The 24,345-nt window shown below is 40.0% G+C and overlaps 1 protein-coding gene across 3 annotated transcripts in view; it reads right to left on the bottom strand.

Moving 5' to 3' along the window:
• The window catches only part of LOC135596020 (calmodulin-binding transcription activator 4-like), a 29,841-nt gene extending 6,175 nt beyond the window's left edge, over positions 1 to 23,666 (bottom strand). The window contains exons 1-7 of one of the 3 annotated variants that reach the window (XM_065087667.1): positions 23,330 to 23,666; positions 22,672 to 22,803; positions 22,442 to 22,557; positions 8,944 to 9,032; positions 4,266 to 4,311; positions 1,891 to 2,374; positions 937 to 1,217 (exon numbers count right to left, since the gene is read on the bottom strand). In XM_065087667.1, the coding sequence (XP_064943739.1) occupies positions 937 to 1,217; positions 1,891 to 2,374; positions 4,266 to 4,311; positions 8,944 to 9,032; positions 22,442 to 22,557; positions 22,672 to 22,803; positions 23,330 to 23,342 (1,161 nt within the window). In that variant the 5' untranslated portion in view covers positions 23,343 to 23,666. The remainder of the gene's footprint in view (positions 1 to 936; positions 1,218 to 1,890; positions 2,375 to 4,265; positions 4,312 to 8,943; positions 9,033 to 22,441; positions 22,558 to 22,671; positions 22,804 to 23,329) is intronic. The other 2 variants (XM_065087677.1, XM_065087673.1) reach the window with 2 other exon arrangements.
• Between the last annotated feature and the right edge of the window lie 679 nt (positions 23,667 to 24,345).

The raw sequence follows: 24,345 nt of genomic DNA, 5'->3' as shown, positions 1-24,345 counted from the left end.
GACATCCTTGCTTTTCTGGAGCAAAACATATTAGAGGATTCACAAAACTTTAGGTTTCAACAGATTGTGGTAACTAATCAATACAACATGCAACTTCTGGAACTAAATAGCATGTCATAATACCTATAATAAAGGCAGTTAATTGAAGCAGGAAATCTTTCAAATTTGCTTTTGGTCTCGGTGTCGTGTACATCTCTGATACTAACACTTACCAGATAATTCTCATTCCATGTTGAAATTTTCACATGTAACCAATGATACATCATCTAAGGCTTCTAATCATGCTAAATAAGACAATATTTTGTACACTGGAATTTTGACTTTAAATAATGTGGATATCTATCTAATATTTTAGTATCTATGTAAATGGTTTCTATATGTTGTGCATATGGTGATAACAGATTATCAAACTCGCACATAACATACACTTACAACACACAACTACAGTAAATATATGGAAAATATGTACTTGGATAGTGTATCTATGATGTGTAGTGTCCTACTTTACAAACATTTGCTATATGTGTTTGTATTGTGACGTCTCATGACCTTCGTCCATGCTCATTGGCAGTTAGAAATATCAAAGCAAGTGGGCATATTCCTGTCATACATTCTGTTCACGTTTGAAATATCATAAAGCAGTCATCTACATTCTCTACCATTACTTAGTTACTCTAGAATCAATCTATCTATTCATGTTGCTAGTACTCCATGATATTAAAAGACAAGAAGGATAACCTGAAAACCAACCATTGAACATACACAAAAGTTAAAACCATAATTGTGATTTTAAAACATGTACTAATTCTAGTGCATATTACTTCCTACTCTTAGCCACCATCAAGAGGGCAAAATAGTACATACTCTCAAGGAATACATTTCAGAAAGCTAACCCAGAATCAGTGTCGACAGAATACAGTGGATATCAGCAAATACCTTTGTTGGTTCAGAAGAAAACGCCCACTCAGGAACGACTTCGCGTATGGTAAACAGATGCCTTTCTGCTAATGTCAAACCTGATTCTGTTCGACGAGGAGCTCCAAACTGACTTTGGTCAAACCACATATCTGTAAACAAAGAAGAAAACTCACTTATTTCAGCTGAAGGAGCAGTTTCGCCAGTTCCTTGTATCAGCAGACTATAATTGGCTCCATAATTGTCTGCTTCAGTGGCATAAGATTGTGGAAAAAGGGATCCATGAAGCCTTTCCAAACCATCTTCAGTTCCATCATAAACAAGATGAATTATTAATCATATGGAGCTAACCTTCTTCAAGGTCTAAAATTAATAAGATTATAATGTGCTAAAAAAAATAGGCTAGCTGATATGTCAACAAAGAAAATTTTCATGACTGGGGACTTCATTGTAATCAAAGATAGCTAAAGTGGTGTTAGTTCAAATTATCATTTTCTGTTGTGTATCTATTTGATATCACTAGTTCTGTTCTTCTTCCAAAACTTTATCATAGCAAATCAATTCATGGTCACAAAATGTATTCAGAGTAAGGTAGAACAAAGTTTAGCTTTTTTATGTAAAAGATATAGTAATGCAAAGTAAAAGAGAAGAAAAAGTTCAGATGTAGAGTCTCTTTTGAATGAAAAAGGCTGTTAATCAATAAGCTATTAACTTGTTGATATATTCAAAATTCAGAAGTTAAAATCATAAAAGGTTAAATAGATGGTTCACGACAACCAAAACGTTTAAATACAACTAAAAAAGAAACAAAAACATGGCTCAGTAATGCTTGATAAACTGTTCTGCATATAATATTACTTTCATTGATTCAGCTCATCAAGAACCACAAGCAATAAACAAAGCTTAACAGATACATGATTCCAAATCTATCCAACTTGATCAAACAACAAAACATGCATGAACTCTTCAACTTACTGTCATATTGCAGACTATCTTCATTGTGACCGTTTGACATTTGTTGGAATTTATCAAGTGGATTCTGAAGTGCCTCCTCTTTCGGGCTCCTTGTTTCATCTTGTGTATTATGTGTTTCCACATTCAGGTTGCAGAATGGGGGCAGTTCTTCTTCAGAAGAAGCAAAGCTATCCTTGTCCTTATCTAAGCTTAACTGCTCTTCAAGCTTTCTCAGTGCTTGACTTAATTCTGATTGCAATAATTGGTTAGTAGATTCTGATCTGTCCATTGTGTTTAAGTGGGACATCTTAATGTTTCCTCCAGTGACCTGAGAAATAATTTCTTCCACTGATCCTGGACTACATGAGTTCTGACAAGGATCATTAAATTCAATGGTACAAGAATGAATTCCCTGTGCTTGATCATTACTGACACTCGTGCTATATCTCAGAGTTGGACAAGAATCAATTGAGCTGCTGACAATAGATTTAGGAATGTGTCTTCCCTGGGTTGCAGAACAAAGAACAATAATCATATCACCAGCCATGGTAACTTAAACCTTGTTTCTCAGCAGTATACTAGTGGCACAAAGAACTCAGAAAGCATAAGCAGAACACTGATGACTCACAAAATAAAACTTTTGCTGAACTAAACTTTCAGTTTAGATATAAATAAGAGCTGTAATATTTTTCACAAACAGTCACTCATAATTTGATATTTCACTAATCATTCTATATTTATAAGTGATGTCATAATTTTTTTTTTCTAGTTCCATATTTAAGATTTGCATAAACTAATTTACTAGTTAGAGCAAAACTTGAATATATATACATATAAATACATGTATATATACATGTATGCATATATATGTATACATGCATATATATACATATATATATATATACATGTATATATATATATATATATACATGTATATACATATATATATATATATATATATACATGTTTCAAGAATCATTTTGAGGACTATATCTGGTTCTTCATCTGATACTTCAAAAATCATTTTGAGGGTTACATCTGGAAGGCTTTCAACTTATTCATATTATGCAATCTCATTTGTTAAAATCCAAGTACATAACATTTTTCCTCTGCAGGATAATTTTATATATGTCTTCCACTAGGCTACAAAGTCACTAGATAGTAAAAACTGAAAACCACTTCCAACGACACCCCTTCCTCCTTCCCTCCACTTTCAAGGAAAAAGAAAAGAAAAAAGGATCTCAAACCAGTTTTAAAGCATAATTTGATTGTGATAAAATACTTGATAGATAAATCCCAGAAGGTCATAAAATAGATCATCTCCAGATACTAAGTGGCACTTAACAAACAAAGTAGAATAATTTGAAGTTGAAGAGAACCAAGTACCAATTTAGAATTCATGAAAAGGCATATAAATAGCAAGGTTTTAAGTTTCAGTCCAAGATCTCTACTGATCACTGCCGGACCAATATGGGTCCGGTACACACTGGCAGACTAATATATGGTATATTATCAATATGCAGGCACACCAGACAGCACAGACCAAATATAAAGAGGGAGAGAAGAAGGAAGGAGGAGGAGGGAGAAGAAAAAGGTGGAGGAAGGGAAGGAGATAGCAGACAAGGCAGAAAGGAGGACAGTGGAGGAAGAATGGAGGAAGAGAAGGCAAGGCAGAGAGGAAGTGGCAACACAAGAGGAGTGGTAGAAAAAGAAGGAGGAGGAAACGGAGAAAGGAGGAAGAGTGAAGGAAGGATAGAAGGCGGTGGAAAAAGAGGAGGTACACCAAAGAAGAAGCAGTAGAGCCATGACAGTGAAATAACAGAGTGATGAGAAAAAGAAAGGAGGGAACAGAGAAGAGAGACCAAAGAGAGGGACTGGAGGAAAGAGTGAAAACTAGAAAAAAGTTAACTGTCATAAAAAATATATAAAAATAATTTTAAAAAAGGGGTATGAACACCGGGCTATAGGTTAAGCGCCCACTGGTCTTGGTTTTATTCACCAACACTGGGAGGTAAGCTAGGTTTAGCAGGGTAACTGTGCATTAAGTCATTAACATCTGTTTTGGACTGGACCAGGTAAAATCACTCAGTCTGCATCCCAATTTCTAATCAGACAGGTGAATACAAGTCAATATGGATTGGTCCAACCAATTTTCAATCCTTGGTAAAGAGTATGAAAACAAATTCTTTTAAAAGATGCTTGTGTCCTAGCTAAATGCTCCCATATTATGTTGCTTTCTTTTGTCTTGGCTTTTTCCTTTCTAAGGTGATTACTATGATATCCTTTCTTCATATTGGGGTCTTTTTTCTTCTTCAACAACTTAAATGTCTTCCCCTTCCATAAACATGACTGAGCTGAAAAAAGAAGCATGTCCAGAATTTGAAAAAAAAACAAACCTTGATAACATCTCTATAGTGTACGAGAACAATGTGGTCAAAGGCCCTGCAAATAAGTAAACACAATAAGTAGGCATGTACAAATCTGTGACTACAGCAATATATTGGAAACTAGATTCCTAAAACTGAAACTTCAATATAAAGTGGTCTGGCATAACATTGAGAATGGAATTCATTACAGTTGTCAGGCTGTCAGTCTTATCAGCCGTAGCTCAAGCTTAGTTATGTATGAAATAATCAACCATAACACTCATTCATATTACTAACTAGAAATTTCATTAACAATATAATCTAGTTTACTATGACCAAAAATGATATTTCCAACTTCGATGAAGATACCTTTTAGTATTTGGCTATAATGAACTTACTGATATCAGTATAAATTAAAATGCTACAATCCTTCCTGAAAAGGTTGGTGAATATACCCAGAATTGCATACAGCACAAGTCAGATGAACTCCATGTGCCCCAAACCACAATAGATCCTTCCATAAGAGAAAGAAGAGCGGGAAATAGATAGAGACTTGGCAGAATAACAAGTCCCAATATCGACCTTACATTTAAAAGTCCCACAGGGCACTTAAAGTGGAGAATCCTGAAGAAGAATATACAATACATGTGATCACCCACAATTAACAATACATCTATGGAGCTTAGCCAGCAACTACCAGCAGTCAGAAAGATTTCAAGATGCATCTGTTTCTCTCAAGCCTAAGATGTCTACATAGAGGCCAACAGCTACAATCCAGAATCCAGAGATTAGCACAAGAATAAGTTAATATCTCTTTCAATGCTACATTTTCTGAGTTTTATATGGGAAAGTAAATCAGTGACAACTCAGACATATATGCAGGTGTCGAATGCAGCAGCAAGATGGAAAGGAGATGTAGGCACAAGCAGAGGAAAGATAACTTGCATTGCATAGATTACATATGATGCTTGTGTTTTAATGTCTTGAAAATGTGAAATTTATGAAGATGAGGCTAAAGGATACTTAAAAACCAAAAAATCCTCTTTTCTCAGCTCTTCCACTTGACAATTAAAGTTCAACTCAATGATTAATAAATGTCTAGAACATGGATATAATGCATATATTTCCAACATAGAACACACAATTTGAGCATCCAGGTAACCCTGCATTTTTTTTTTTGTATCAAGGTAAATGAGATTAATTTTCTAAAATGAAGTCTATGTAGCCGCATATGTGTACACAATCATATGGCAGCATTACATAGGATCTATACAGATGCAAAAATACAATTTGATTGCATATATAGCCTATATGGTGCCTTATGTGGTCAACAGCCACTTGAATGATTCACATAGACATGTATATGCAATCACATATAAGTAGCCAAATATACAGTCTGCATAAGCAGGGACATCCTCAGTTCTATTATTTGTGCTATTATGTTATTTTAATAATTTAAAACATAAATTTTTACCATGTATACCTTTCGCATGTATTGTAAGGGCAAGTTTTAGTGTCATAGTAGGACTTCTCAAGGGTCAAGATTGCTAAAACTGGGGAGGGAAGAATCTCAGCTTAAACAATTAAAGATTCTAAAATGAATTTCAAAAGCATTATTTCTAGTATCTGTTGATTCTGATATGAGACAACCGATCCATATCAATATCATTCAAGAACAATCTGATTTTAATCGATTTTTTTACCATATAGTTAAAAATCAACAGGAAACAACTAGAATCAATTGAACCCAATCAAAGTTGACCAATACGGGTCAATTTTAGCCAACTCCACAACGTCTAAAGAAAAGCATAGAAGAGAGAAGTAGGAGGCAAAGAAGATAAAAGCTGAGGTATAGAGAAGATCAAAAAATAAATGATTATGACTATGAAACAATAAAGACACTACTACCATTTGTTTATTGTTGCATCCACCACACTTACCATCTACCATAAATGTTACAATATGTATCATTCATCATATACTATAGAGATAAAAGGGTATTGAAAGAAAGAAGGAAAGGATATAGAGTAGTCTTTTATCTCTTAGAAAAATAGAGATGCTATCACCTACAATGAAGTGTGGCTTATCTTCAAGTTGGTAAATTTATTAATAATTAAGGATTGCAATACCACATGTTATGATTTGGTATAGATGGTATAACCGATCCAATATCTTATGGATAAATTGGACAATTCAAGCCTGGTATAAGGCATACAGCCCGGTATAGGTTTGTACCAGCAACAAAGTTTGCAATACCCCTACCCCTAAGTACAATTCGACACTGGTGGTATTAATCAGTCCAGCAGCATACTGGTATGTGAGGCCTATACCATCTGGTACAGGGCCTGCACTGTTGTTACACCCAGTTCAGGATGGTAGATGACCTGTATTGGCAGTTTTTTTTTTCTATAGTTTCAGTTTTTTCAGTCTTTTTTCAGACTCAGTATGTATCAGCGTACTGACACCCAGTAGACCGATACAGACTGGTTCAATACCAGTCGAAGCCCTCATAGGAACATATCGGTGCACAAAATTATGAATCTGGCCATACAATAATTTTTTTAATTTTCAGGCTCTTTTTAAAGCTTGATATTTTGGTATGTACTGACACATAGTATGTTGGTACAGCTTGGAGCCGTATTAGGCCAGGTTAGGATTGACACTGGTCCAGTATCCAAAATTAAGGACTTTGGTAATAATATCTTTATAGTTTATACAATGACAATACCAAGCCATAATGTCTCAACTAGTTTGGGTTGCCTACATGGATTTTTCTCCACTATTAAGCTCTATGTAATCTGAGATCTGTAATAAAACCAAGAGCATTCATATCTCCATTACTGGTTCTAGTAAAGTCTTCTTAGGTCTCCTCTATCCTTACACCACTAATTCAAATTGCTTCATATCATTTAGTCACAGTATTTATAGGTCTTCTTTGAATCAATATATACATTTCAGATCATTTTCTTTCTTTTTATCCTTTATTACGGCAACAAATAATTTCTTTTAAATTGAAACATTTCTTATCCTATTATTTATAGTAACCCCACATATGCAGCCTTATAATTATTTTAAAAAAAATAATTTTAAATGGAAACACAGTCATCACACAAAAACCCTAGCATCCATTTCCAAATTTATCACTTAGATTTTGTTCTATAAATAATGTGCTTACGAATCTCTCAATCCTATTGAATAACTGATCTAAGATACCTTAACAAGGTCTATCGTGCCGTGGCATACCACCGGGTATGGATAGTATGTATTGATCCGACAAGGGACCGATACATGGACTACCCTATACCGAGTGATCTATGTTATATAACCCCTTATCGTCCGATACTAGATCTGTACAAGTCAGAATGGTCAAAATCCGATCGTTACCGACCTGTATCGGTCGATAACAGTTGGATTTTGATCGATACTGATCAAGGGCCAGGATTGATTTCATTCAAATAGTCCATTTAACCATTTGAACCATTGCAAAGGGTTTTTAAACCCTTTTTACCCCTTCATTCTCTCCCCTTTCACTCTCTCTAACTCATCTACTCAATCACTTTTTCACTCATATATTTCTCTCATTCTCTCATTTGTACTCTCTTAAACTCCACAAGGCTACAATTTGTGGATTGGATCAAACTTCATAGGCTAATTAAGGAGGATTAACACCTAAGTTAGAGGAAGAACTCCCTAATTAAAGGTATGTATCTTTTTTCTCAATTTTTGATGATTTTTAAATTAAATAAGCCTATTAAATGTTCTCTAATCAAATATATATGTTACTTTTTTTCTTAATTTAGATTTTTTGCTATATTTATATTAAATTTATATTTATTTCTAACTTAAAAATCTTAATCTATTTTTTTTTTAAGGACTATTTGGAGCTATTTTTTATCAATTTCTTATATCGTTAGCACGACGAGGTACACCGGTATGAGGCGGTACATACCATACAGCTGATTGACCGGTACATCAATTCAGACTGGTAAGGCAAACCTTGCCTGAAACTCTTAGTTACAAAGACTTTTTATTCCTAAAACTACATTTCAAATATTTGATCATATTCCTACTTAATTTATAATCTTTATTTCTAAGGTATGTCTTCATAATTCAAGTTTAAAATTTAATCTCAACTAAACTATCATCAATCAAAAGAATATCATAAGCCAATAAATAAACCATGATTATTTATTCAGTATGCATTAGTTTATCCATTACCAATTTACAATGATAATTTATGTTTATTTTTAATATAATTTTGAAGATGTATGAAACTTGTTAAACAGATTCCCTATAGTCCTAATCAATTAATGCAATTTCACTAGGATCGATTCATATCAACCAGTATCTTTTGGTACAGGCATGAACTAGCAATGTGGATCGAGAGGGCATGCACTTGTCTCTCTCTCACATGAACCCTTCTTGCATCATCAACCACTACCCCCTTCAACAGACTTCATTTCATAACTACATGTAAACCGAAGTTCCAAAATTAATCTCATGCACAAAGTATCATATAAACTTATGGTTTAAGGTTGCTAAAAATTGCTGACAGCAAAATAGATATAGCAGATTCTATTTATTCCAAAAGAAATTACAATACTAAGACAATTATGAGCAAAAGCAAGCTATAATACATGGTTCAATTGAAATTATGATAATTAATAATTCCAACTATCCAGAAGTAATTAGAAGTAGAATAACTCACGGATCTAGCATCCAATAGCTCCTCCTTTGAAAACAAGAATTTGGTTCCCCATGGGCATAATAACAATTTATTGCTTCATAATTTCCAATCTGGCAATGAGTATGCATATTGAGACAATGAATTAGCATAAAATTCATCAACAGCATAACCAAAAAATATACTAAATTAGCCAAAGTATCAAAAACTGACCAAACAAAAATCATTTATATTGCAAAGCAAAAAAATTAGAAAACGAATGATAAATTTGACCATATGATGACATGCAATTTTGATCTACTTTCTTTCTACAATTAAGGAAAACAAAAAAAAGTTGGCATGATTTCTGAAATATGTAGCATAGCAGTTTTTGGTGCCAAATGCAACTCCTAAACTCATGACTACTGATTGATGTTAGTAAGAATTATAATTTCGGTTCGTACTAGTGCACCGAGCAGGCGGGATACACACCGAGGCATACCAACAGTATGCCCAAAATCATAAAAAATCTAAAAATAAAAGAAAGTTAAATTAGGGTTTTTAAGTCAGAAATAAATATAAACTTAGTATAATTTTAGTAAAAATAATATAAATTGACCTAATATCAATCAAATTTTGATTAAATCATCATTAAAACTACTACTAATAATAATAAAAACCTTAATTAAAATCTACTTAAACCTATTATACCATCATAAACATATGATCCAATTTTTAATATGCATAAAATATAAAGATTTGACCTATTAGGTGCCTATTTTCAAAAAAATCAATATTAAACGCACTAATTACAGCATTAAAAATCTTAATTACTCCATAATTAATACTATTCTACCATCCAAAATATATCAAACAGCATATTAGACATTAAGTCATACACCACATATAATAGGCTTAATCATATCATAAATCAATAAAAATCTAGAAAGAGAATATGTACCTCTTGATCAGAGTGCTCTTCCTCTTAATCCTCTCAAATTAGCCTCCTAAATTTGATCTAATCCATAAATCATAGCTTTGTTGAGTTTAGGAGAATGAAAATATGAGAATAGGAGCGAGATGTGAGTAAAAAAGAGTTTGAGAGAGTTTAAAAGATTGAGAGAGTGAAATGAATTGAAAGAGGGGGGAGGAAAGGGTTTAAAAACTCTTTTCTAAGCCTCAAATGGTCAAATTGACTGTTTAAAATAGGGCAATCTCAGCTCTTGATCGATAACAATCGAAATCCGATCATTACCAACCGATAGAGGTTGATAATAGTTCGATTTTGATCGTTATCGCCCGATACAAATCCCGTATCGCCCAATACGGGGTCAAGTGATTGGTGCTGCTCGATAGAGGGCAGTCTGCATACCAGTATCCTGTTGGACCAGTACATACCGCTTGTACCGGGTGGTACGCATTGGTACAGTAAACTTTGATTGTTAGGAATATATTTTTTCTAATACATACTTAGAAGACAGCTATTGTCAAAAAGTTTCTCTCAATTATCTTGGATTTCATACTTATTTTGCGCCTTATAAGTCATTGCTTTTACAGTTGCAATTAGATCCCATAAAGTCCAAGAATTTATTAAAGGCCTATCAGGTAATAGCTGAATTTACTCTATGTAACAACCCATTCACTAGATAAAAATGTCTGTTTGTTCTTCTAAGCTCAGGCTTACAGATTCATATGTGGGATGAAGTCAATAACTATACGCTTTACAAAATGGATATACTGTGATGGGATTCAGTTGTATTAGAAGGAATTGCTCTCAGTTCTCGTACTATGAGTTCTAAATTCTCACTTCTCATACTATGAATTCTAGAGTGTTGGATGGCACTATCAAAATTATTTCTCAAAGGTTCTTATTTACTAACAAAGTACTCTCACTTCTCGTACTATTTGCTTTACAAAATGGATATACTGTGATAGAATCCAGTTGTATTAGAAGGAATTGCTCTCAATTCTCATACTATGAGTTCTAAATTCTCACTTCTCATACTATGAATTCTAGAGTGTTGGATGGCACTGTCAAAGTTATTTCTCGAAGGTTCTTATTAACAAAGTACTCTCACGACTCGAACTGAGTTTTAAAATCTCACTTTTTAAACTATGAATTATAGACTGCTGGGTGGCACTACCAAAGTTATTTCTTGAAGGTTCTTAATTATAAACAAAGTAGTTTTAACTTTTGTGCAAAGATGTTAATTGTTAAAAACATTCTACAATATTTTCTTGAATTGCTTTCTATAGATCAAGAAGCTTAATCAAGTTGCATAAAAGACGACAAGCTACACATGACTTGCTACAATTTTTCTTTGAACTGCTTGCATGTCCATATCAGATATATAGTGGACATACGGTACTTCTTGGACATTTGTGACTTCATCTTAAATCCAATATCTTTAAATAATTACAGCCATGATTGGACTGTCTCATGATGCTTGTAGGATACCTCATGTATACTTCTTGGGAAAACTTTGTTTACATAAATGTTTATCATCTTTATACTACTGGACATATGATTAGATACATCGTTTCAGGTCACTTGCATTAAACATTTAATATGCAAAAGTAAAATAATGATATTATCCCATTTATTTTAAAATTGATTATTATCTTGTCCATATTCTCAAAGAACTTTCATGAAGAATAGGTCAAAGGTGTCAGTTACCTATTATTATTTATCTGTATGTGCCTATATATTCTAATACCATAAATAAATATAATGATAAGTAAGGTATGCAATACCGTACCATACCGGTGTTTCGAGGTTGGCTCGGTACGATACGGTACAGGCATACCGAGCTGTCACGAACAAACTTCTAAACAGGATGTTTGATGTAATGCTTATGTATGTCCGTGTCTTTTGGTATGTTCATGCTTTGCACAGCATGTAGAGGGATGGCCGAAGGTTTAATAGTCCAATTTTAGTTAGGTTGATGGCCGCTTTAGGCTTGTAAATAAAGGTTGTGTCATGTGGACACTTGTGAGAGATTTTTGATTTATAGTGGACCATTTTGACCCTTTGTTGTGCAACTGTTCAGAGCTTGTAAAGTCTGTTTGTAATTTGCATTGTCTATGAAGTGTTTCCTGGAATATTTGCTTGTGGATCCCGAGTGAGGCATTTTCTCTAACCTGTTTTCTCTTTTGTGGGTCCTAAGGGACCATGGAATGTTTCGGGGAGGCTGACCTTTGCGGACGGACACGCAAGGGTGCCGCACGACTTAGGCAAAACTAGCTAAGTCCGTGACAGATAGTATCAGAGCGGGATAAGCACTCATAGAAACACTTGGCATGCAAACGTGGGGGACCTAGCGAGGCTGCGTTGAGGGCAGTCAACACACGCACGACCATTTGAGGGAAAACGGGTATAGAGATGTAGGGAAAAGGAGTCGCTCAGAGGAGCGGGCATCTGAGATTGGCATTCAGAGGAATGGCCAACCCTTCGCGCAAGAGGCACCACGAGAACAAGCAAGCTTCGAAGAATGCGGAGCGCACAAAGGTTGGGTTGGCTGAGTTTGAGCTACGGCTCAACGTTGATAACTATACTTAATGGTGCTCAAGGCAAGCGAGGTGCTTGGTAAAGGATGAAACAATGCAAGGTAGAATGAGTTGCTCAGCGACCGAAAGAGTTTGCAAAGCTCACAGAGGTGAGGGGAATTGCTAACTCGAAGAATTCGGTACTCATGCATGGGCTTGTATGCGGACGATGGAATGTTTGCGGCCATCCCAAGGCGACCGAAACTCGGCGTCATGGAGCATTGAAACTTTCTCTTCGGTATGTGAAGGATACATCGGTAGGAGGCTGAAGTGTGCAGCGAGTTCAGCATGTTGCTAGGCCTTGAGTGGTGCAGTGGGGGCTGTATTGACGTGGAGTCGCAATCTAGCAAGTGCGTTTACAGGAAGCAGAACAATGCACAGTTTATTTAGTAAATCGGAGTAGTTCAAGGAGATGGTGGTCTCCGAAATGAAGAGAGATGTTGCTCCAATAGGACAGTTATCCAAGAGGGATAGATCTCGGTTTCTCCAAAGGGAGAATCATATGCAACAGGCCGCACATGTTGAGGAGGAGTACCTCAACAAACAATAACTCCACGAAGCTCAATGGACCGAGCAAGCGGCAAGGAGTCGTCACATGATCTCGCTTGAGAGAATGCATTGGTAGATGCATTGCGAGATCAAGTGGGGAGCGACCTAAGACAACACAAATGAAGGCACACTTGGAGTCGATATGGAGATCAGACTCAAGGGAGGGCTGACCCATGGAACGGTGGGTGCGAGGGCCACCATCAACTCAATGCAAAAATGAGGAGCGACGCAACTTGGGTGTAACTTGGCGAAGTACTCAAGCTGCATGAAGGGAGCCAGCATAGAAGATGAAACATAGAGCGGAGGCACAGTGCTTTCCTTGGACAGAGGTCAAGGACATGAACTTTTGCAGAGGCAAGAGCAGGATCATGTTGTTTCATGGGTCCTTCATTCTGACGGAGCGGACTCATCTTGCATTGTGCCAAAGACGAAGGGAGCTTCTGGGCACATGCACCTTATCTCGGAGAAGCATTTGATAGAGGAACTAAGGCGACTCAACTTGTGGAGGCGAAGTTGGGTTCAGAAGGCCTTGGCATGAGACAAAAGGACGCGGAGGCAGGTACTTTTGAAGAATATGCCACAGTATTGCCATCCAAGTTGTCATAAAGGAAGCGGTACGTAGCGGAGATTGTGCTGGTAAGGGCAGAGGCCTAGGATCCAGACAATGGTGCACCACTTTCAGCGAAGTTGATAGACTTCGAGAGCTACTAGGCGACGAACTGTCCTAGAGCGGTGCTTTATCTGGGTGTGACCCAAGAGCGGGTGAATGAAGGTCAATTACCAAAGGAGCGAATAAAATCGAAGGTGAAAGAGAACCTGTGATGTATTGGCAGAGGCCACACATGGCAGGATCACAATTCGAGTTCATCCCACAAAGATCAGAATGCAATAGAGATGTCACCAGGAGGTGACATGGTGCAGCGAATCGTGGTGGAACAATTCGTGGCAATACGATACACACGATACAGTCCCGTGATGTCACGAACTTAGCTGGTTTTGCCTAAGTCGTGCGGCACCCTTGCGAGTCCGTCCGCAAAGGTCAGCCTCCCCGAAGCCTCTCATTGTCCCTTAGGATCACCAAAAGAGAGAACGGGTTAGAGAGAATGCCTCAATCGGGATCCACAAGCAAACATCTCCGAAAAACACTTCATAGACAATGCAAATTACAAACAGACTTTACAAGCTATGAACAGTGGCACAACAAAGGGTAAAATGGTCCATTACAGACCGAAGATCTCTCACACGTGTTCACATGATACAACCTTTATTTACAAGCTTAAAGAGGCCACCAACCCAACTAAAATGGGACTATTAAGCCTTCGGCCACCCCTTTACATGCTGTACAAGGCATGAACATGCCAAAAGACACGGACATACATAAGCATTACATCAAACACCTTGTTTAGAAGTTTGTCCGTGACATTCTCCCCCACTTATTCCTTCGACGTCCTCGTTGAAGCCTTTGTCAACACTGCAACTCCTCGCCTTTGCTGAGTCTTCAATCTTCTGCTCCAGCTACATTGCGCCTCTTGGCTCCTTGCTGCTCTCCGTTGCTGTTTTTGAGTAGTCGAACCTTTGATCCGCCAAGCTGCTTCAACTCACCAATGACTCTGACTCTGGTGTGGGGTTGGTTGAGTCGTGTTGATCCTTGTTGATTCCTGCGGATCCCCCAGATGAAGGAAAAGACCATCCTTACTACGCCAGTCTCTCGAATTTCTCATGCTGCTAGAACTGGTTGGATACTTGTTGGAGCTTTAACGAGCATCATCTCGCAAACTTCTGAAGTTTTGAGTCATTCCTCCACAAAATCTGCTCATTGACTCTTCTTTCACTTAGTTGTCACATCCAAGTAGGTTCGCATCACTTCCGCTTTCGATTGGCATTTCGTTGGGAAATGAAGCGGACAATCTACTCTCAGTAGCACTGATCACCGTTGGTGAGGATTTGACAACTATTGTCTTCCATTATCTTTGAAGGGTCTTTGAACATCTGCAGAGCTCCTCTGCTAGATAGATAAGAGAATTGGGGTACTCGGTTTCGCCCATTCTCTTGAGAGTTGAGAATGCAAAGGTTACTTGACTTCGCCTGCCTCCTCGAGGTTGTACTTCATGCATCAAGCTGGTTACTGGCCTTCGCCTGCTCTTTGCTCACACTTCTGAAGCACTTGAAGTGTTTGCACTCCTTGCGTTGAGTTAGTTACTGTGATTCACCTTCTCAATGCCATCGAACTTCTGGAATGCGGGAAGTTTTCACCCCAACTTGGAGTAATTCTCTCATAGGTTTGGTCGCTTCTGGGATTATACCGTCTTCTCCATCAACCCTACCGCCTACTCCACTGAGTAGCAAAGGTACAGCACCGCGTACTGTCTGCTTCGTTCCTTGGTTATGCACTCTTGCATGACCCGAAGTCCTTCACTTTCGGCTATCTTGATGAGAAGCACCTTGACACTGGTCTTACGAAGTTCTTCGACCTCTGCCCTTCAGCCTTATCTCGGTACTTGGAGATTGCCTCTGCATTCTCCACCTCCTCGGCCCCTTTCACGACCAAGCGCTCTCCCTCCATGAGAGCAAGGGATCAATGACTTTCACGGAAGTCCCGCCTCTGCGGTACCATGGCGCTGCCATGCCCATAGCCCTACTATCCGTCGCCTCGCATCTGCATCCCTTTTCTTCACAATCAGTAGATATGCCTCTGTGGCACTCCTCCCAGTCCACCTCCATTCTAACTGATGCTTGATTTTGGGTAGCTAAGTCCCTCTGGACTCGTCGTCGCTTCCTCGCCCCTTTCGACCCCCTGCTTCAACACCTTTGTGTTCTCCAAGCAGTCCGTTTGGTCGATGGAAAGACAGACTGCAACTCCCATGCATGGCCTCTGCCATCACGTTGTAGGGTTTGCACTGATTCTGTTCTCCTTAGCTTCCTTGGTAGCAACGTTCGCTTACTCGGCCTTGTCCTCTGACTTGTCGGGCTCCCTTAAGCGAATATGAGCTCTAGAGTAGTCCAACTCTCCAGCTGCTTCGATCATACCTCTGCATGATCAAGTTCCTCCCATGAAACTCACTGGTACTTGCATTCGAACTTTTCCCTTGGTGGAACCCAGCCCCCATATGCTGATGACCAAGGTTTTCATCCGATGCAAAATTCGATGCACGTACAGAAGACCCACCTCTGCGGTACCATGGCCTTCACTCCTTGAATCCATAGCCCTTCTTGCCGTCGTGTTGTTCACCGAAGTGGAGCTCCCAGTAGCTCCCGATCATACCTCCATATGATCTAATCCCTCCCGGGACTAGGTCGTGTGTATCGCATTGCCATCGAACAGTTCCACCACGATCCGCTGCACCATGTCGCCTCCTGGTGACATCTCCATTGCATTCTGATCCTTGTGGAATAAACTCGAATTGTGAACCCTCCATGTGTGGCCTCTGCCAATACATCGCAGGGTCTCCTCCACCTTTGATTTTGTTCGCTCCTTTGGCAATCGACCTTCATCCACCCACTCTTGGGTCACACATAGATGAAGCACCGCTCTAGGACAGTCCGTCGCCTAGTAGCTCCCGAAGTCCACCGACTTCACTGTAATTTGTGCACCATTGGCTGGATCCTGGGCCTCTGCCCCTACCAGCACAATCTCCGCTGCGCACTGCTTCCTTCATAGCAACTCGAATGACAACACTGTGGCATATTATTCAAGAGTACCCGCCTCTGCGTCCTCTTGCCCCGTGCTAAGGCCTTCTGAACCCAACTTCGCCTCTGCAAATTGAGTCGCCTTAGTTCCTCCATTAAATGCTCCTCCGAGATAAGGTGCATGTGCCCAGAAGCTCCCTTCGTCATTGGCACCATGCAAGATGAGTCCGCTCCGTTAGAAAGAAGGACCCCTGGAACAACATGATCCTACTCTTGCCTCTGCAAGAGTTCATGTCCTTGACCTCTGTCTAAGAAAAGCACTGTGTCTCTACTCCACGTTCCAACTTCTATGCTGGCTCCCTTCATGCGGCTTGAGTACTTCGCCAAGTTACACCCAAGTTGCTCCGCTCCTCGTTTTTGCATTGAGTCGATGGTGGCCCTCGCGCCCACCATTCCACGGGTCAGCCCTCTTTTGAGTCCGATCTCCACATCGACTCCAAGTGTGCCTTCATTTAAGTTGCTTTGGGTCGCTCCCCCACTTGATCTCGCAATGCATCCACCAATGCATTCTCTCAAGCGAGATCATGCGACGACTCCTCGCCGCTTGCTTAGTCCATCGAGCTTCGTGGAGTTGTTGTTTGTTGAGGTACTCCTTCTCAACATGTGAGGTCCGTCTCACATGATTCTCCCTCTGGAGAGCCGGGACTTATCCCTCCTGGATAACTATCCCGTTGGAGCAACATCTCTCTTCGTTTGGGAGACCACTATCCCCTTGGACTACTCCGATCTGCTGAACAAACTGTGCATTGTTCTGCCTCCTGCAAACGCACTTGCTAGATTGCGACTCCCCGTCAATACAGTCCCCGCTGCACCCCTCAAGGCCTAGCAACATGCTGAACTCGTTGCACACTTCAGCCTCCTACGGACGTATCCTTCACATGCCGAAGAGAAAGTTTCAATGCTCCATGGCGCCGAGTTTCGGTCGCCTTGGGATGGCTACGAACATTCCATCGTCCGCATACAAGCCCATGCATGAGTACCAAATTCTTCGAGTTAGCAATTCCCCTCACCTCTGTGAGCTTTGCATAACTCTTTTGGTCGTTGAGCAACTCATTCCACCTTGGATGGTCTCATCCTTTACCAAGCACCTCGCTTGCCTTGAGCACCATCAAGTATCTTTGTCAACGTTGAGTCGTAGCTCAAACTCAGCCATCCCAACCTTTGTGCGCTCCACATTTTTCCAAGCTTGCCTGTTCTCGTGGTGCCTCTTGCGCGAAGGGTTGGCCATTCCTCTGAATGCCAATCTCAGATGCCCGCTCATCTGAGCGACTCCTTTTCCCTACATCTCCATGCCCGTTTTCCCCCAAACGGTCGCGCGTGTGCTGACTGCCCTCAACGCAGTCCCGCTAGGTCCCCCACGTTTGCATGCTAAGTGTTTCTATGAGTGCTTGTCCCGCTCTGATACCATCTGTCACGAACTTAGCTGGTTTTGCCTAAGTCGTGCGGCACCCTTGCGAGTCCATCCGCAAAGGTCAGCCTCCCCGAAGCCTCCCATTGTCCCTTAGGATCACCAAAAGAGAGAACGGGTTAGAGAGAACGCCTCAATCGGGATCCACAAGCAAACATCTCCGAAAAACACTTCATAGACAATGCAAATTACAAACAGACTTTACAAGCTCTGAACAGTGGCACAACAAAGGGTAAAATGGTCCATTACAGATAGAAAATCTCTCACACGTGTCCACATTACACAACCTTTATTTACAAGCCTAAAGAGGCTACCAACCCAACTAAAATGGGACTATTAAGCCTTCGGCCGCCCCTTTACATGCTGTACAAGGCATGAACATACCAAAAGACACGGACATACATAAGCATTACATCAAACACCTTGTTTAGAAGTTTGTCCGTGACAGTGAGGGACTAGATCATACAGAGGTATAATCAGGAGCTACTAGAAGCTCCACTTCGGTGAACAACACGATGACAAGAAAGGCTATGGATTCAAGGAGTGAAGGCCATAGTACCGCAGAGGTGGGTCTTCCATATGTGCATCGAATTTTACATCGGATGAAAGCCTTGGTCATTAGCATATGAGGGCTGTGTTCCACCAAGGGAAAAGTTCGAATGCAAGTACCAGTGAATCCCATGGGAGGGACTTGATCATGTAGAGGTATGATCGAAGCAGTTGGAGAGTTGGACTGCTCCAGAGCCCATATTCACCTAAGGGAGCCCGGCAAGTCAGAGGACAAGGTCGAGTAAGCGAATGTTGCTACTAAGGAAGCTAAGGAGAACAGAATCGGTGCAAACCCTATAACGTGATGGCAGAGGCCATGCATGGGAGTTGCAGTCTGTCTTTCTATCGACCAAAGGGAGCTGCTTGGAGAATACAAAGGTGTTGAAGTAGGGGGTCGAAAGGGGCGAGGAAGTGACGACGAGTCCAGAGGGACTTAGCTACCCAAAATTAAGCATCAGTTAGAATGAAGGTGGACTCAGAGGAGTGCCACAGAGACATATCTACTGATCGTGAAGAAAAGGGATGTAGATGCGAGGCGACGGATAGTAAGGTCATGGGCATGGCAGCGTCATGGTACTACAGAGGCGGGACTTCCATGAAAGTCATTGATCCCTTGCTCTCATGGAAGGAGAGCGCTTGGTCGTGAAAGGGGCTGAGGAGGTAGAGCATGCAGAGGCAAACTCCAAGTACCGAGACAAGGCTGAAGGGCAGAGGCCAAGGAACTTCGTAAGACCGGTGTCAACGAGCTTCTCATCAAGATAGCCGAAAGTGAAGGACTTCGAGTCATGCAAAGGGTGCACGACTAAGGAACGAAGCAGGCAGTACGTGGTGCCGTACCTTTGCTACTCAGTGGAGTAGGCGATAGGGTTGATGGAGAAGACGGTACAATCCCAAAGGCGATCAAATCTATTAGAGAATTACTCCAAGTTAGGGTGAAAACTTCTTGCATTCCAGAAGTTCAATGGCATTGAGAAGATAAATCACAGTAGCAAACTCAATGCAAAGAGTGCAAACACTTCGAGTGCTTCAGAAGTGTGAGCAAAGAGCAGGCGAAGGTTAGTAACCAGCTCGTTGCATGGAGTACAACCCTTAAGGAGGCGGGCAAAGTCAAGTAACTACTGCATTCTCAACTCTTAAGAGAATGGGTAAAACTGAGTACCCCAATTCTCTTATCTATCAAGCAGAGGAGTGCTGCACAGGTTCAAAGACCCTTCGAAGATAATGGAAGACAATAGTTATCAAATCCTCACCAATGGTGATCAGTACTACTGAGAGTAGATTATCTGCTTCATTTCCCAACAAAATGCCAATCGAAAGCGGAAGTGATGCGAATATACTTGGAAGTGACAACTAAATGAAAGAAGAGTCGATGGACATTTTATGGAGGAAGGACCCAAAACTTCGAAAGTTTACGATGCGATGCTCGTTAAAGCTCCAACAAGCATCCACTCAGTTCAAGCAGCATGTGATATTTGAGAGATTGGCGCATAGTAAGGATGATCTTTTCTTTCATTTGGAGTATCCGCAGGAATCAACAAAGATCAACACAACTCAGCCAACCCCACACTAGAGTCAAAGTTATTGACAAGTTGAAACAGCATAGCGGATCAAAAGGTTCGACTACTTAAAAGCAGTAGCGGAGAGCAATTGGGAGCCAAGAGGCGTATTGCAGTTGGAGCAAAAGATTGAAGACTCAGTAAAGGCGAGGAGTTGCAGTGTCGGCAAAGGCTTCGATGAGGACGTCGAAGGAATAAGTGGGAGAGAATGCACGGCCAAACTTCTAAACAGAATGTTTGATGTAATGCTTATGTATGTCCGTGTCTTTTGGTATGTTCATGCTTTGCACAGCATGTAGAGGGACGGTCGAAGGTTTAATAGTCACATTTTAGTTGGGTTAGTGGCCGCTTTAGGCTTGTAAATAAAGGTTGTGTCATGTGGACACTTGTGAGAGATTTTCGATCTGTAGTGGACCATTTTGACCCTTTGTTGTGCAACTGTTCAGAGCTTGTAAAGTTTGTTTATAATTTACATTGTCTATGAAGTGTTTCCTGGAATATTTGCTTGTGGATCCCGAGTGAGATGTTTTCTCTAACCCGTTTTCTCTTTTGTGGGTTTTGTGGGTCTTAAGGGACCATGGGAGGCTTCGGGGAGGCTGACCTTTGCCTGCTCTTTGCTCATGCTTCTGAAGTACTCAAAGTGTTTGCACTCTTTGCATTGAGTTAGCTACTGTGATTCACCTTCTCAATGTCATCGAACTTCTGGAATGCAGGAAGTTTTCACCCCAACTTGGAATAATTCTCTAATAGATTTGGTCGCCTCTGAGATTGTACCGTCTTCTCCATCAACCCTCCCGCCTACTCCATTGAGTAGCAAAGGTATAGCACCACGTACTGCTTGCTTCGTTCTTTAGTCGTGCACCCTTTGCATGACCCGAAGCCCTTCACTTTCGGCTATCTTAATGAGAAGCTCGTTGATACCGGTCTTACGAAGTTCCTTGGCCTCTGCCCTTCAGTCTTGTCTTGGTACTTAGAGTTTACCTCTACATGCTCCACCTCCTCAGCCCCTTTCACGACCAAGCGCTCTCCCTCCATGAGAGCAAAGGATCAATAACTTTTACAAAAGTCCCACCTCTGCGATACTATGGCACTGCCATGCCCATGGCCCTACTATCCGTCACCTCGCATCTGCATCCCTTTTCTTCACGATCAGTAGATATGTCTCTGTGGCACTCCTCCGAGTCCACCTCTATTCTAACTGATGCTTGATTTTGGGTAACTAAGTCCCTTTGGACTCGTCGTTACTTCCTCGCCCCTTTCGACCCCCTGCTTCAACACCTCTGTGTTCTCCAAGTAGCTCCCTTTGGTCGATGGAAAGACAAACTGCAACTCCCATGTATGGCCTCTGCCATCACGTTGTAGGGTTTGCACCGATTATGTTCTCCTTAGCTTCCTTGGTAGCAACGTTCGCTTACTCGACCTTGTCCTCTGACTTGCCGGGTTCCCTTAAGCGAATATGGGCTCTGGAGCAGTCCAACTCTCCAGCTGCAGCTGCTTCGATCATACCTCTGCATGATCAAGTCCCTCCCATAGGACTCACTGGTACTTGCATTCGAACTTTTCCCTTGGTGAAACATAGCCCCCATATGTTGATGACCAAGGCTTTCATTCGATGCAAAATTCGATGCACACACGGAAGATCCGCCTTTGCGGTACTATGGCCTTCACTCCTTGAATCCATAGCCCTTCTTGCCATCGTGTTGTTTACCGAAATTACATACGATAAGTCATTTGTAATGTTTTATATCTATAATATTTTTCTCCTTTATGCCAGTGCAGTATTGCATGTTGTTCATTTTCTTAATTTTTTAAGATTTCATCTATTGCCATATCCTTGCAACCCCTCCCTGGTACTGTTTATGGCTTCATGCTTAAATTATTACTTGTAAACAAATAAACTTCAGCATATCTAAAGAAATAGGACTAACAAAAACATTTAAGGAATAAAAAAAGGATTATCTTGATAGAGCTATTATACACAGCCTTGTCCCTGCAAGTAAAAAGACAAATTTCCTTGACTGGAACCCTGCTCACACAGGTCATAAAGGAGTAATTTTATAATGGCACAATGCTCACCCTCATCAAAAAGATATGGATGACATTAAACAAATCTTTTGATGAGGCAAAGCAAGCAAACCTCAAGACACAGAATGAAAGAAGAGAAGAAAAATCCTCTGCACGAAGACATGGAGAGTATAAAAGCAGCATCCTACATAAAGAAGCATACTAAAAGCTTAACACTATGTACCTTAAGTCGCTCATGCCCTTCACGGATGGTTTTACCGTTTCTCTTTTTCCTCCATGAGTGGCCATCATTACGAAAATAACGAAGCACTCTGCGGTTGAAAAGAAACAAAGAACCACCTGTCAAGAACAAGAAAGTCGAATCAGAAAATTGAAAAGATAGAGGGCTGAAGACCCTTAATCAAGCACATTAGAACACTGTAGGTATAAGATTCAACAGAATGCATCGATTACTAGGTGGCTTCTGGGGAGGCTTCTGAGTGATCTCAAACGTCTCATGATTCTGCAGAATAAACAAGACTTCTACTGGCTTCAACCACCGGAACTGAGTTTCTTTACTTAACTTATTGATATCAAAGTCTGTAACTGCACAAAAGAGATGAAGCAGCTTAAGTCTGTTCCTGCCTTGCTTTTCACGTAAAAATCATATGAGATAGAGAAGATTCTAAGACACTTTTTGACACAAAATTGACCATTCAGAGGCAATAAAAGCAGAATCAACAAGTGTATTCATAGCCAGAATATTCCCAGAGACACGATCACAGCTAAAAATTTGCCATCAGCAGTCCATTCTTTCCACATGAACCAGAAGAAGATAAGTCATACAACTCCACTCTCATCAAGAAACAAGAAACCCAATCAGCAAAAAGTCAAAAAAGCCGAAATGTAAGCTTAAAGCTCCAATCTTGCAGGGGGGATAGCAATCAAGAACCAATCTTTTCACAAAGAAGAACTTATCCGGTATCACACAACTAAAACGGAACCAAGATTCCTTCTTTTTATAAAAAAAGTTAAGACAGTTAGAAGAACAATTACCGCTTAAAATCAAAGGAGAGAAAGTAAAGGAAAAGGCAAACAAAAGAAGGAAAACCCAAAATCAATCCGAACGCACCTCGCTGCATCATATCAGTCCTCCGTCGTGGGACCCGAGATCGAATCAAATCGGAAGGAACTCTCAGGTTTCAACCTTGGAGAAGGAAGCAACTCCGAAGGCAGCAACAGTCGGAGAGACCGCCGGCGGTGAACCACGGCGATGAGCGGAGAGCGGCGAAGTGCCAAAGAAGCACGGAAGCAGGAGAAAGAAAATACAAAACCCGAAGTATATATCTCTCTCGGTTTCAGATGTGAAAGGAATGGAGTAGAGAGATGAAGAAGAAGAAGAGGGAAGAGAGACTGGGAGGGGAGGGGAAACAGACAACGGCAGGAGAGAGATGCCCGCGGTCGCTTCTTTACAGTATTGACGACGGTATGTTGACCCAAAACGGGTCGTGCATTTTGATGCACTGATTTGCCACTATTCCATATATTGTTGTGAGACAATATTTATATATAGTATGCTTACCCCCAAAAATTCAAATTTATCATATTATATACATACATACATACATACATACATACATATATATATATATATATATATATATATATATATATATATATATATATATATATAATTAAACATATGGATATATCATCATAATTAGTGTTCATGAATTGATCATCAGGGCAATGAGATTTGAATTTACCTAACTTGTTGATGCTCTTTAGTTTAGAAATGATTACTATAAATATTACACATCAAATTGGATGGGTTCTTTTTTTTTTAACTTCATTGGTGTAATGCAGTCTTTTGATCTTCAACTCTCTTCCAATCTTCTTTAGGTACTTTATTTTTTCTCCAACATCAAAGTTTGACTCTGTGAAGGAACACAAAAAGATAGAAAAAAATAAAAAAATGAACATTAGTGTAATTTGTAAAGGGTATTTATTTATATATTTAATTTATATATTTATTTTTTTCAAACTCACTGGTAATGATGGTGGGTAATATACAAATGGTAATGAGGATGAGATAGGTAGAGGATCTAAATATTTGAAAGTACATATATATATATATATATATATATA

Source organism: Musa acuminata, chromosome BXJ1-2 (assembly GCF_036884655.1).
Source record: "Musa acuminata AAA Group cultivar baxijiao chromosome BXJ1-2, Cavendish_Baxijiao_AAA, whole genome shotgun sequence".
Classification (NCBI taxonomy): Eukaryota; Viridiplantae; Streptophyta; class Magnoliopsida; order Zingiberales; family Musaceae; genus Musa; species Musa acuminata.
Note: the sequence above shows the minus strand (reverse complement) of the source record. Positions and strands in the feature narration are given on the sequence as shown.